At 33.8% G+C, this 13,378-nt stretch overlaps 5 protein-coding genes across 5 annotated transcripts; 2 read left to right on the top strand and 3 right to left on the bottom strand.

Moving 5' to 3' along the window:
* Nucleotides 1–2,157: 2,157 nt before the first annotated feature.
* On the top strand, nt 2,158–4,116 carry LOC104747016 (uncharacterized). Its single transcript, XM_019231576.2, has one exon. The coding sequence runs from the start codon at nt 2,221–2,223 to the stop codon at nt 3,964–3,966; it is 1,746 nt and encodes a 581-aa protein (XP_019087121.2). The 5' UTR covers nt 2,158–2,220; the 3' UTR covers nt 3,967–4,116.
* A 517-nt stretch (nt 4,117–4,633) lies between these two features.
* LOC104713498 (nitrogen regulatory protein P-II homolog) lies at nt 4,634–6,624 on the bottom strand. The gene is made up of 8 exons (XM_010430638.3): nt 6,202–6,624; nt 6,050–6,095; nt 5,920–5,947; nt 5,453–5,540; nt 5,288–5,355; nt 5,124–5,193; nt 4,997–5,032; nt 4,634–4,900 (listed from the first exon to the last, which is right to left on the bottom strand). The coding sequence occupies exons 1-8, from the start codon at nt 6,389–6,391 to the stop codon at nt 4,845–4,847; spliced, it is 582 nt and encodes a 193-aa protein (XP_010428940.1). The 5' UTR covers nt 6,392–6,624; the 3' UTR covers nt 4,634–4,844.
* Nucleotides 6,625–6,634: 10 nt separating this feature from the next.
* On the top strand, nt 6,635–7,845 carry LOC104713481 (uncharacterized). The gene is made up of 3 exons (XM_010430615.3): nt 6,635–6,785; nt 6,948–7,022; nt 7,503–7,845. The coding sequence occupies exons 1-3, from the start codon at nt 6,654–6,656 to the stop codon at nt 7,662–7,664; spliced, it is 369 nt and encodes a 122-aa protein (XP_010428917.2). The 5' UTR covers nt 6,635–6,653; the 3' UTR covers nt 7,665–7,845.
* LOC104713488 (uncharacterized) lies at nt 7,721–8,234 on the bottom strand. Its single transcript, XM_010430626.3, has one exon. It carries the CDS (start codon nt 8,232–8,234, stop codon nt 7,788–7,790), a length of 447 nt encoding a protein of 148 aa, XP_010428928.1. The 3' UTR covers nt 7,721–7,787.
* Nucleotides 8,235–10,970: 2,736 nt separating this feature from the next.
* On the bottom strand, nt 10,971–13,094 carry LOC104713473 (polygalacturonase At1g48100-like). Its single transcript, XM_010430602.2, has 6 exons — nt 12,624–13,094; nt 12,348–12,515; nt 12,195–12,239; nt 11,883–12,090; nt 11,693–11,777; nt 10,971–11,605 (listed from the first exon to the last, which is right to left on the bottom strand). Exons 1-6 carry the CDS (start codon nt 13,041–13,043, stop codon nt 11,095–11,097), a joined length of 1,437 nt encoding a protein of 478 aa, XP_010428904.1. The 5' UTR covers nt 13,044–13,094; the 3' UTR covers nt 10,971–11,094.
* Nucleotides 13,095–13,378: the final 284 nt, after the last annotated feature.

The following is a 13,378-nucleotide window of genomic DNA, read 5'->3' as shown; positions in this document are numbered from 1 at the left end:
TCAACTAAATTTTAATAAATAGTTTTTTAAAAAATTATTTAAATACAATATAAAAATATTTAAAAAACAAAAATGTTAAATTTTAAATACGTCGAAAACAAACCTAAATTAGCATCCCTTCATATCCTACGGATCCGTAAGCTTGGTGTATAAGTTCAACATGTGTATACGTATTTTTAATTTAACACTTAAAGTTTTTTCAACTAATTTTTAATAACTCTTTTTAAAAAATTCTATAAATTTAATATAAAAAATATTTCAGAAGTTAAGTGTTAAATTTGAATACGTTGAAAAAAACTAGATTTAGCACCCCGTCTCATCCTACCGGTCCATAAGTTTGGTGTATAAGTTTAACATGTATATACTTTTTTTAAGATTTAACACTTAAGGTTTTTCAAATAATTTTTAATAAATCGTTTTTGAAAAATGTTTAAATTTAATATAAATAATATTTTCAAAACTTAAATGTTTTTAAATACGTCGAAAACAAACCAAACCAGATTTTGCATCCCATCCAATCCTACGGATCTGTAAGCTTGGTGTATAAATTCAATATGTGTATACATATTTTAAATTTAACACCTAAGGTTTTTTCAACTAATTAACAAATCATTTTTAAACAAATTCTTAAATTTAATATAAAACTAATTTTAAAAACTTAAGTATTAAATTTAAATATTGTCAAACGAGAGAAGAGAGAAATAACTCAATTAGAAATGATATTGCTAGTGGAATATTCCAACTTTGGATGAACATAAAAAATTCTGTTGGGGTGATAAAAAGGAGACAAAGAACTACTAACAAACCGGTTTACTTGTTGTGTCATCATGTCCTTTGCCTTGCCAGGTGAAAGCACTTTTTACATAATTAATAAATCTCCCTAACTGGAATTCCAATCTACATTGTCACTTCGATAGAAGGTGTCCGTTAAGATACAATGTTTCTCCTTTTCAAGGAGCTGCAACTTCTTCTTAAGGACATGAACATTTAAAAATGAAGAAATCAGTTAGGTCTCGCACTTAGAAACACAAGCAACATTGTCACAATTATGAGCTTTTCTCAGATATATCAATGATTGGTACACCGAAACAAATGAAACCACGAACTTTAAAAGCTTTTACCTGACAATTGCTTCACCCTTGTAAATTTTGAGTCTGGAACATAATCTAACAAAAACAAGATTTTAAAATATGTAATCCTATCAGATCAAAGATTTTAAATTTTACATCAATATTTACGTAATCATAAATGGATCATGCCGATTGGTACAGCTAAAGATTTTTAAATTGGCGATTTTTTACAAGTGGTCACCATCAGAAAGATGAAACGCTTCCACGAATATGGTCTATGGCTAGTCGATGTCGATGATCATGCTCTTGAGTCTCCATTAGGGGAAATTACAGTAAATTCTAATGAGGTAAAGAAAGATAGTTTTACTGAGCTAATTACTTAAAAAATTTTGGGGATCTCTAAAGGTATGTGTGAGTATTATATATGACTAATCCAGTCGTAATGTTTGACAGAAACAGAGGAAAACAGGGGAAATACAGAGATAGGGAGATGTTTGTGGCAGACAAAATTTGGCCTGTATGTAGTAAACAAATGAGATTTGAGATGTATATGTCTTTGACAGTACTTGAATCACAAAGTTTATTAAGCTAGTTACACACAGAGCAAAGCTATAGTTTTAGCACCCTCCATCTAAATTATCTTTGTTTCGTTTCATCTAAAAAAGAGATATGCATGAATCCAACAAAGTGTAAATTGTATATTCTTCGCTTTAAGGACCACCATACGATACCATTTGACTTAGCTGCACTGTATAGACTTAGGTGTTACTGGCCGTTCTCCCGCTATCACCCACAAGCACTGCATTTGATTGCTAACGGTTGATACCAATCATATATATAAACCGCTTTGTACCGTTTCCAACTGTTCCAAATGGCTAGAACTCAAAAGCTTTTTCTCCGCTTTACTATTTTGTTGTAAGTGGTTTGTTTTTATAAAACAATACTAATGGATTAGTTATATTGTCACCATCATAAAAGCATAATAATTACTATCTTTTATTGTTAATGAAAGACCACCAAATTCAAAAGTCTTATAACTATTAATTTTATAAGAACATCAGTTGAGAGAGAACGAAACGTTAAAGGATCGATCATACCTTTTCCGATTTCAGATCCAACCTTTTTTTTCTTCTTCTTTAACCATCTATCCATGGATTCTGAGGGAGTGTTAATATCGGTCATCCACGAGCATCTATACTATTCTCGTAAGAGCTTATTCGTTCATTTACACTGTTTTAAGTACCCACCACCAGAGGTTATTGACATTTCCAAGACGCATCACCACAAGCTCACCCTTCTCAAGAAGCGGGTCAAGGACTTCGAATGTGCTGCTAAATGTGGGAAGATTACTGGTTATGAGTTTCCATACATATGTCATGAATGTGATTTAGCCTTCCATGTAGATTGCGTGTGGCATACGTCAGAAGTAAAACACCCTTTAGAGGTAAACCACTCTTACCACCCTTGGCACCCTCTTAAGCTCCACACAGGTCCATTACCAGACTATTCTGACGGAAAATGTCGTCTTTGCTCAAGAGAGATTGATGTTGACTTGTTTTATCATTGTTCTTCGTGTAATTTCACCTTGGATATGTGTTGTGTTTTAAATCCACCACAACTATCTCTTCTGAATTTGAAAGCTCATGACCACCAACTCACCCTTCTCCCAAGACTCCGTTCTTTTACATGTAACGCTTGCGGTTTGACTGGCGATCGAAGCCCTTACATCTGTGTTCAATGTGACTTCATGATCCATCAGGACTGTCTTGACCTTCCACGCGTCATAAACATTAATCGGCATGATCACCGCATTTCTAGAACCCCTGTTCTTGGTGTTGTGAATTCTGTATGTGGAGTTTGTCGCCAAGAGGTGGATTGGACTTGTGGAGGTTTTTCTTGTCATAGGTGTCCCGACTATGTCGTTCATTCGAAATGTGCTACTAGGTATGATGTGTGGAATGGGAAAGAACTTGAAGGAGTTCCTGAAGAAACAGAAGATATAGAGCCATTTGTGGTAATAGACGACAACACAATACAACATTTCAGCCACAAAGAGCATTACCTAAGACTCCACGTTAATGGTGTTATATGTGACGACAACAAGCGGTGCAGGGCATGCACCCATCCCATCTGTCTCGAATCCTTCTACAGTTGTATGGATTGTGACTTTATTTTCCACCAAAACTGCGCTGGATTTCCTCGAATGAAACGACATGTGCTACACAATGAGCGTCTTACTCTAATTACAAACAAGTCTGATTATTTTCGGTGTCATGCTTGCGATAGATGGTCCAATGGTTTCAGATACTATAATTGGCTCAAGACACTCGATGTTCGGTGCGCTTCAATTTCTGAGCCATTTTTCCATCCAAGTCATTTTGGTTCTGCCTTATATTACACTTCAGCAAATGAAGAACTTTGTTGCAATGGCTGCAAAGAGAAGAGTTATCATGTGCTCAGGTGCATTGAATTGAATTGTGGATTTGCTATATGCTTCAATTGCGCCACTATGCCACAAGTGGTAAAGCATAGAACTGAGGATCATCCTCTCTCACTATGCTATGGTGAAAAGGCTAGTGGCAAATACTGGTGTGACATTTGTGAAGAAGAAACCAATCCAGAGACTTGGTTCTACACATGTAAAGACCAACAAGCTAGTTTACATACAAATTGTGTGCTTGGAGACTTTTCAGGGCTCATGCCAAAAACCACGATTGAATATGAGCAAAAATATTTTGAGGTGGTGCTCAATAATGGTATAACTCGTCCAATTTGCAGGTGGTGTAACTTGCATTGCATTTTTCCTATCATCGTGAAGAAACATGCAACCTATGATAAATACTATTGCTCTATGTTTTGCATGACTCATCCTATCTATCTAAAGCACGATTTCTAGCGAGTGGGGTTTTCTTTGTTCTTGTATAATTTCTTTTACAAGTTAATTTCCATTATAAGTTGGTTTCCTTAATGTACTATTTATCTAAGAATCTTACACGAGTACTGTCTATTTTTTTTTTTTTTTTAAATGTAAAATTTATTGATACTACTTAACCTCATATACATGATACTACTTAACCTCATAATACACAAGCCTATACATGATTACACATATGTTAGAACGTGTGCTTAGCTTATGTGATCGTAGTAGAGGAGAGACAAGATGCGGTGACGGTGAACTGTCCCCCCTTCTAGCCGACGTACAGACGTCCAACGGTTCTGCAGATCAGTTGCAAGGAGGTCACGCACTGCCTTGTCAATAGCCCTTCAGCATGTAGATAGAGTAGTTTGGAGTATAATTTCGCATGTAGATAGAGTAGTTTGGAGTATAATTTCAGGTAGCGGGAGACTAGTGTTACATATTTGAGCAGAGATCTCTACTGTTCTGTTCTGTAATCTTGACATTTAAAATGATTCCCATCACATAATGTCAATGTGCATTGGATGAACATGTTCAAAGCGTTGCAGACTTTTATCTGTTTCAGGGCCATGTGTTGACAGTAATAAAGTAAACGAAGTCTTGGCCAACGGCGTCTTCAAAGCATGTTGGTTCCAGATTTGCCAAAAATAAAAAACAGGGACTTCAATTTTTATTAGGAACAGAATTTCGATGTCTGAGAACCAGGACAGATGTTTTCTGCATAATTCATGTACAGTTAAAACACATCTTGATCGATTCAACAGAAAACCAAACACAGACTCCATTCATTATTATTATTCGCAGAAACAAGATCTAGAGACCGAAATGATAACACCATTCTTGAGCTCGGTTTGTTCCTAGGACGGTGAAAGCATATCACCAGTCATCTTCTCTGCTTTCTCCCCACGCTCACCTAAAATGTTTTACCAACATACAGACATATTTTAAGGCAAGCCAAGATTTGTGTCTTTTCTTACAACAAGAAAAAGACTTTTTGAAGTTTTTTTACCTGTCCGAACTCTTATGACATCTGACACAGGCAGAACTGTAGATAACCAACAAAAGACCATCACAATCTGAGTAAATTCATGTTGCATTTTGAAACATAAATCTGATTGTGAAAAGAGTATAGTTACCGAAAATTTTGCCATCACCAATCTCTCCTGTCCTGGCTCCATCAATTATTGTGTTGATTACAGATTCCACCTGCAACAAGAAAAAAAAAAGTAATGGTTCAAACTCGAATTTCAAACTCGAATTTCACTTAACAAGTTTCGATTTTTTAAAAGCATATACGTACTTGGTCTTTCTTAACAACGATTTCCATTTTAACTTTAGCAACAAAGTTGTCTTCCGAGAACTCAGAGCCTGCAAATACAAACCCATGTGTATAGAAAAGTCATGAACACATTTTGACAATAAGAAGAATCATCAAAACCAATTCTTGAATGCGAAGTCTTATTACCACCATGTCTCTCGGTGGAACCACCTTGTGCACCAAACCCTCGAACATCAGAGACAGTAACACCTCGAATCCCGATTTTCAATAAAGCCTTGATATTTTTTTCCATATATAATATATTCATGAAACAGAGAAACTCAAGATTTAGTTGGATTTTTCCACAAGTACAATACTCATCTGTATGTTAATGGAAGTAACAACACTAAACCCTTCAACTCGAATTCACAGTTTGACCAATCATCCTATTGAGTTCAGTTCACTGACAGAATCTGATCTTCGCATGCATAGATATGAAAACTTATACTCTTAAATTATTTCCCAAACTTCCGATTTAATAGTATTCAAAATCCACATTTCAAAGACTATATAGACTCTTCTTGTATAACAACTAATAAGGAAAGCCACAAGAGAGTAGCAAAGTTCAAATCTTTTCACATATCAAAACTGAGAGAGGACAAGGAAGATCTTACAGATGAAACTTGCTGAATTCTCCATGGCCTTTTAATATCCCAACAACATTCATACATTTCAAAAATGAAGAAATCAGTTAGGTCTCCACTTAGAAACACAAACAACATTGTGTCACATACCAATCTTTACCTGACAATAGCTTCAACCTTGTAAAATTTTGAGTCTGGAACATAATCTAACAAAAATTAAGATAAGAGAAATGCTATGACACACACTCAAAATATAAAACCCAATTGATCAAAAGAAAAGATCAGAAACAACCACATCACTGTTTGGCTTACCAGAAGATCCTACAGCTCTAACGACAGGTAAAACACGAGTAGTGTTGGTCGGTGATCTCGTGACCAAATCGAGGCGAGAATGTCTGAATCCAGAACAAATCGAAATGCAATCAGAGAAAGCAATATTCTTTCGATCAGAACAGAAACCGAGTGAAGTTATCGAGATGGGTTTCGCCATTGTCGCCGCCATGATTGTTTTTTGTTAGTTTTACACAACTTTTCGAGAGTTTGTTTTTGATTTCAACCATCGAAAGCGAAGGAGGAGGAAGGTAGTATAATGGAAGTAAGTAACTTCGAAGTTGACGACGAGTCGGTTTAGCTGATATTACCGGTTTAGTATTGAAATTATTACCCGGTTTACACCGGTTAAGTCGGTTTAGTATCGAGTCTCTCTCTCGTCTGCTTTAAAAAGTTAGGATTTTTCGATTTTACAGGGTGAGGTGTGAAAACAAATGGCTGAGGAAGATTACATATACAGAATCAGTACGGATCAAGAATGGGAAGAGTTTAAGAAGAATGGATCATCTCTTGGTGGAGAACTCGATAAGTCTACTGGTTGTTTTCATCTCAGCAAGCTCGATCAGGTCTCTCTCTCTCTCTCTATATATTAAAGATCTCGACTTTTTCCATATGGGTGTTTACGAAACATCGAGATTTAGCTTTGACCTTGTAAAAAGTCAATACTTTTTTTTATGTAGGTTTGAGTTTACTGCTTTTAGTTATGAAATTGCTTCTGTGGTTTCTAGGTACAATCGACATTGAAGAACTTTTTCTTGAATGTTAAAGAAGATCTTTACCTTCTCCAAATCGATCCTAAGAAGGTTTGTTCATTGATGGTGTTGACTCTTTATACTTTAATTTGAAACATATGGGGATTATAAATATTTTGGTATTAGGGATCCTCTAGTTTGGTGAGTGGTTTATCTTGTCAAACGTTTGTTTATTGTGTGATTAGCTCCACGTTTAAGTAGATGAACATTTAATGATACTTCTTGAGCCTGCCTTGTATTTTGTGCTGTTGAATGATCCTAGAGTTGATTGTGTGTGGTTCATGCTAGAGTTACTACTCTTTTGTTTACCAACTAAAGACAAACACAATCTAAGTAAGAGAACCATAGTCTTTAGGATGCACACTGATGTGAATCATTTGAATCCTGAAGTGAAACTTATGCTTCGATGATATTTCGAACATGTTTTAGTGCTGAGAAGACAATGAGCCTAGATTCTAAGATTGTGGAATCGCCCGTAACATTAGAGATTGACATGTTTTTTTGTTGTTGTTTCATGTGTTTGTTTTGCAGCTTGGAGATGGATTGATCTATGAAGCTGTGGATGAAGTGAACAACTTCCCTCACTTCTATGGTCCAGACAAAACCTTTGTTCCTCTACCTCTAGATTCTGTCGTCAAAGCTGAGAAGTTAACATTCAGCAATGGCAATTTCACCTGCAGCTTCTTGACTTGAATGATCCACCCGGTTTATGTGTGTAATTGCAATGTCGCTTTTAATAATCAAGTAAATTAAGAAAGTTTTTGTTTCTTATTCACGAAAAGAGAATATCAGAACCAGAAACAGAGTGTATTATTATTACAATGCAAGATTAAGATCTAAACCATTATCTAATAAACCATCATTAAGATCCAAACCATTATCTTCTCTTATCTCCTTCTCTGCTTCTTCTTCTTTGTCTTCTGCTTCTTCTTCTTCTTCCTCGTCCTGTTCTTGATTCTTGTTGGTAGGGCTAATCGAATTCGATGATGGCTTTAAGTTTAAATCAACACAGTGAGAGAAATCTTCAGGACGGAATACGGGAACAATGCCGGAGTCGGATCTTTTGGTCGGAATCGAAGCAACGTCGCCGGAATCTTGAGTTAACTCTTGTCGTCTTCGTTTCTTGGCCTCTCGATAGTTTTTGATCAGACTAAAGAACATATCCATCTTCTTGTTCTCCAACTCTTCGTCTTCGTGTGAGTCATCGATCTCGTTGATCATCTTGTTCTCTGTCTTTTTCTCTTCTTTGTTCATTATCGCCATGACAATGTGGGGAGGAGGAAGAGTATGATGAAGAAGAAGAGGAAGAAGAAGAGAAGAAAGATTTGGTTTTTGTTTCTTTTTTATTTTTATTTTGGGGAATTTTTAGGGTTTCGAGGAGAAATGTTTATTGTGAGAAGATAATGTAATGTATTAGGTGATGGAGTTTTAAGTAAAAGACTAAATTACCCCTTTAAACATGTATTTTATTTGGTATTTTTGTAATTTTTGTCTTTTTACTAATTGGTGTTTGAATTTTAATTGATTTTGAATAGTGAAAACTGAAAATTCTCATTGACTTCACCATTTATTTTGTTTTCTTTACATTCAAAATAAAATAAAATTTAATCATTTAAGATCACAAAGTTCATTCATATTTTGAGGATTTTAATATTTAACTTTTGAATCATATTTAACTCTATGAATACATAATAATAATAATTTAATGAAAATGAAATAAAGAATGACCAACTAAAGAGAATTTAAATTAATTTAATGAAATTGATATTAAAAACAAGTTAATCACACATGTCAATTAGAGTATATTATACCATACAACTAATATTATAGTCAGGTAATTTTATTTTTATTTTTTTGTTAAACAGTCAGGTAGTTTATTCAATACTCCATAATTTATGTTCATTGTGGAAAACGTGATCAGGGGGCAAGAAAGTAAAAAGGAATTATTTCTCTTAGAACATCTCCAACCCACCTCTATATTTGCTTTTTAACTCTATTTTAGGGTAAAATCTACTCCAACCCATCTCTATTTCTACCTCTATAATAGAGATCTCTATTTTTTCCTCTATATATAGAGGAACTCTATTTTTTCCTCTATAATAGAGTTGAACTTTTTTATTTATAAAATGGTCCTTGAACTTTTAACACTTTTATATTTATAATCAAAATAAATAAAATATATATTTAAATAGTTTAATAATAATTTAATGAAGTATATTAATAGGATAATTGATTATAAAGTTAAATTTGACTAATTTTAATATTTTGGTTTAAAATTTTTAAAGGTTTTCGTATAGAAAATTTTTAAAGGTTTTTGTATAGAAAAACAATTTTAAAATTTGAGACTATTATTTGCAAAAGAAATTTTTTATAAAATCTTATTAAATATAAATAACTTAAATATTTTAGTTTTTATTCATACCATAACATTATTTTTAATACAACAAAGACTAATTATTTAATATTCTGGTAAATTACTTCTGGATCCACCAATAACATTATTTTATATGATGCAATGTATTTCTTTTAATAAATGTGATATTTAAATAATATTTATGAATGTTAAAAATTTAAATAATATCATAATTTTATGAAAATTTCACAAATACTAAAATAAATGGGTTAGTTTGCAACTTTTATAAGTAAAATGTATTAATAGTAAAATAAAAAAAGAATCTCTATGGAATATTCTTTTTTAGAGAAAAACATAGAGGTATCTATTGGAGCAAAAGTCACCTCTATTATGGAGTTCCTCTATTTTAGAGGTAAAAATAGGGAAAACTATTGGAGATGCTCTTAGTCAATAAATAAGTAGTACTTTAAAACTTAGTCACCGCCATTTGCTCTGTAATTGCAATTTTTTTGTTTTGTTTTTGGGGTCTAGAGAAGACTGTGGAATTTAATTATTGACTATGTGCCTTTACTTTTCATCTAGAAAAATTGATCTAACGTATCAGATTGTGATGCTTACTCTATCATACTGGCCGTTGGATATTGGTCAAATCCCCAACTCGCAAAATGTGATTGTATATAATGGACCATCAACATCTAGGGTGAAGAAAATGCTTGTTCTTGCTTTGAATATTTCTGAAGATACAAAAACTTGAATTTTACGCAGAAAAAAACATATCATTGTCCAGATTTGTTTTCTTTTGAAAAAAAAAAACACATTTTATTAGATTTTTTTTTTTGAACTAATCACATTTTATTAGATAATGAGCCATGTTTCATTCGTTAATCTTTCTATATTATTATTGGTTGGTTGTTGAACTAAGAAAAACAAAAACAAAAAACAGTCTTGGGAGAATCCAAAGCTAGTATAGTAGCTAGGATTCAACTCAAATGAGTTTATTTAGCTAGATAGAAATATAGAAAATGAGATTGACATGAAATAGCTTATTAAAGCTTTAATTATTTTGTACAAGTTAAAAGTGAATATGGAAAAAAGCTTTAGATTGCCCCAAAACACAAATGACTTTATATTTGATTTCACAAAAGGAGAAATAGTAAAAGGGATACTTGTTAAAAATACCACTTTGTGAAAAAATATTTTGGATATACCATTTTTTGAAAAGTTTACGGATTTTACCACTTTTGAGAAGAAAAAAAATAAGTATTTTTAGTTTTTTTCAAAATACAATACGTACTTAATACCAAATACTAAACCCTAAGAACAAATAGAACCGACTAAACCCAAAAATAACAAATAAAACACATGTTTAATCAAATTTTTGTAACCTTAAAAGTGGTAAAATCCACAAACTATTCAAAAAGTGGTAAAATCCACAATAACCACTCCAAAAAATGGTTTTCTCATAATTGATTCATAGTAAAATTGCTCAAAGTGGTATCGCTTTAGGTTATTTTATATTGATGTTCTAAAGATAAATTCATAAGAATCTTTATTTGCTAAATCTTTAGTTACATGGGCTAATGGACTTCTCCTAAATCACATCTTAAACTTTTTATGGATATTATGTTAGATTGCGACACACCCAAGAATGAAGGAGCTAAACAACTTTCAAAGTTGTAATGTTCTCCACTACATTCTATTCATATATCATATCACTAAAGAAAAAAAGAGAAAATAAACACTCTCTTAATTATTCATCCACAAATCAAGTCATGGTGATCCACAACTCCCTGAAAGACCACCTAACAACGCCGTCGATGGATTCGATTTGAGACACGAGACTGAAGGTACAGAGAACTCATCCGTGATCCCATACGCATTCCAACAGAACGGATCCACATCAGTCTCTCCTTTTGAAGGTAACAATTCAATATCAGAAAGTGTTAAGTTTGTGCACGGGACATTGTTGCTACATCCAAAATGAATAGGGGGACTACGAATATCGTATGTGCCTTTTATACTTTGATATACTATATCATTCACATAAACCGCAGATGTTTTGTTAGCACAACTTTTAGCTGTGCAATAGTATTGATCTATGATTATCGGATTGCGGACAGTATCCATATTGATATTGTCAAACGTTACACCCGAGACAGACCCGGATCCACCTTGCCATGTCTTGATCCGTACTCCGTTGTCCGAAAATTTTATGACAGAGTCTCTAACCGTAACGTTGGAGACGCATGCCCGTGAGTTTCTGTCGCCCAAACTTCCAATGCTACAAATTATATCATTATTATGGATACTGTCCGTAACGTTAACGTTAATGTTAAAAACTAAATTATAAATCACGAGTAGTTTTTACCTAATTCCATGCCCGCCTGGTCCACAAGTGAGATTTCGCACATCGATATTGTATGATCCGGTTCCTATCGAGACACAATCATCTCCTAGCGAAGAAATGAAGAATCTTGAGTTTGCTTACACTCTAATTAGACGTGTAAGTGTATATATAAACATTAGACGTGTATATGTATTGTATACTAGATGTGTACCGTTGGAGATAACAGAGTTGTAAATCTCAACGGAGTTGGAGTTCTCAATGTGGATGCCGTCAGTGTTGGGACTAGAAGACGGAGATATTATTCGAAGGAGGTTGATATGAACTACATGACATTCGTCGAATTTGAGGTGAACCTGTGGGCTGTTTTTTATACTCAGACTTTCCACAATTAGATTCGAGCTCATAAAGAACCTCAAAGCCTGACCACACCAAAAAACATATACACATTTTTCAACATTACAAGTAATGTAATATTATATATTTAAGAAAAACATATTTTTTTCAAATATCTGATTTTACTTACCGCGGGGCTTTCGCATGGACCAGCATGTGCAGTTTTGTTGACATTCTGCTTGAGCATATTAAGATTCACATGTCATATATAATATAATTTTCTAATAATTTCTGTTATGGTTAGTGAAAATGTACATTTTGTAATATATATATAGTTATTTACCCGATGAGGTTTGCAGGGAAGATCCCACCAAGTTTGTCCACGGCCGTCGATAACTCCCACACCTTTTAGAGCCATTCCGTTAACTCTATAAAAGACGAGCCATTGTCTTTTGTTTAAACCGCTCGGCCACGACTTTGGTCCATCCCGTGGCACGATGGTCCCATCAACCTTATTTAATTTGAGAAATAAAATTAAACAAGAGAATTTATAACTAGTAGACCCGAATTATTTAATAAAAGTTTGATACTCATGTAGAAATAAAAATAATTGATTTACTTGGAAGTGTTGGTAAGAACGACAAGGACCAGTGAAAATAGTGGAATGGATCATAAAAGTAAAACCGTAAGGCACAAGCAAGACCGACACAGTGTTGTTGTTGTCGTTGCTACAAGCTGAATCCCAAGCTTTCTTGAACGATTCAGTGTCGTCAGAGACACCGTTGCCTACCGCACCATAGTGCCTGACGTTGTAGACTACTTCGTGGTCGGAATCTTGGGACTGAGATGGAGATTGTGACGCGTCACTAGGGGTTGGTGAGAGAGAAGGAGGCTGAGACGGTGGCTCTGATTTTGGATTGGGATTGTCATTATCTTTGTAATGATGTAGTCTTGCTTCAGTTTCATTGGAGAAGAGAGACAATGTGATGAGAATCAATGTAGTGATAGATAGAATCGGATCACGATACAATTTTAACATTTTGGTTTAGGGTTTGGTTTGGTTTATTTGGTTGCATATATATATGATGATATTTAATGTTAACGCCAAGCAAGAATATATATATTTTGTAAATCTTATGAATGATTTGCACATAATTAATGCTTATGATAAGCTTATCTGTATTAATGCTTCATGAACACGATGTTTTGTGTTATTTCATCGTGTTCATGACAAAGCCCTGATTTGTTGGAAAAATGAATATACGATACTATTGAATAATGCTCCAATTTAGACATCGGAACTTCGTTGGCCACTTAAAGGTTTTGACTTTCTTGAATTCATGTGCTCATACATTCCATTATTTACAAGATTGT

Source organism: Camelina sativa, chromosome 2 (genome assembly GCF_030686135.1).
Source record: "Camelina sativa cultivar CO46 ecotype springtype chromosome 2, ASM3068613v1".
Lineage (NCBI taxonomy): Eukaryota > Viridiplantae > Streptophyta > Magnoliopsida > Brassicales > Brassicaceae > Camelina > Camelina sativa.
This window is presented reverse-complemented; position numbering and strand designations above follow the sequence as displayed.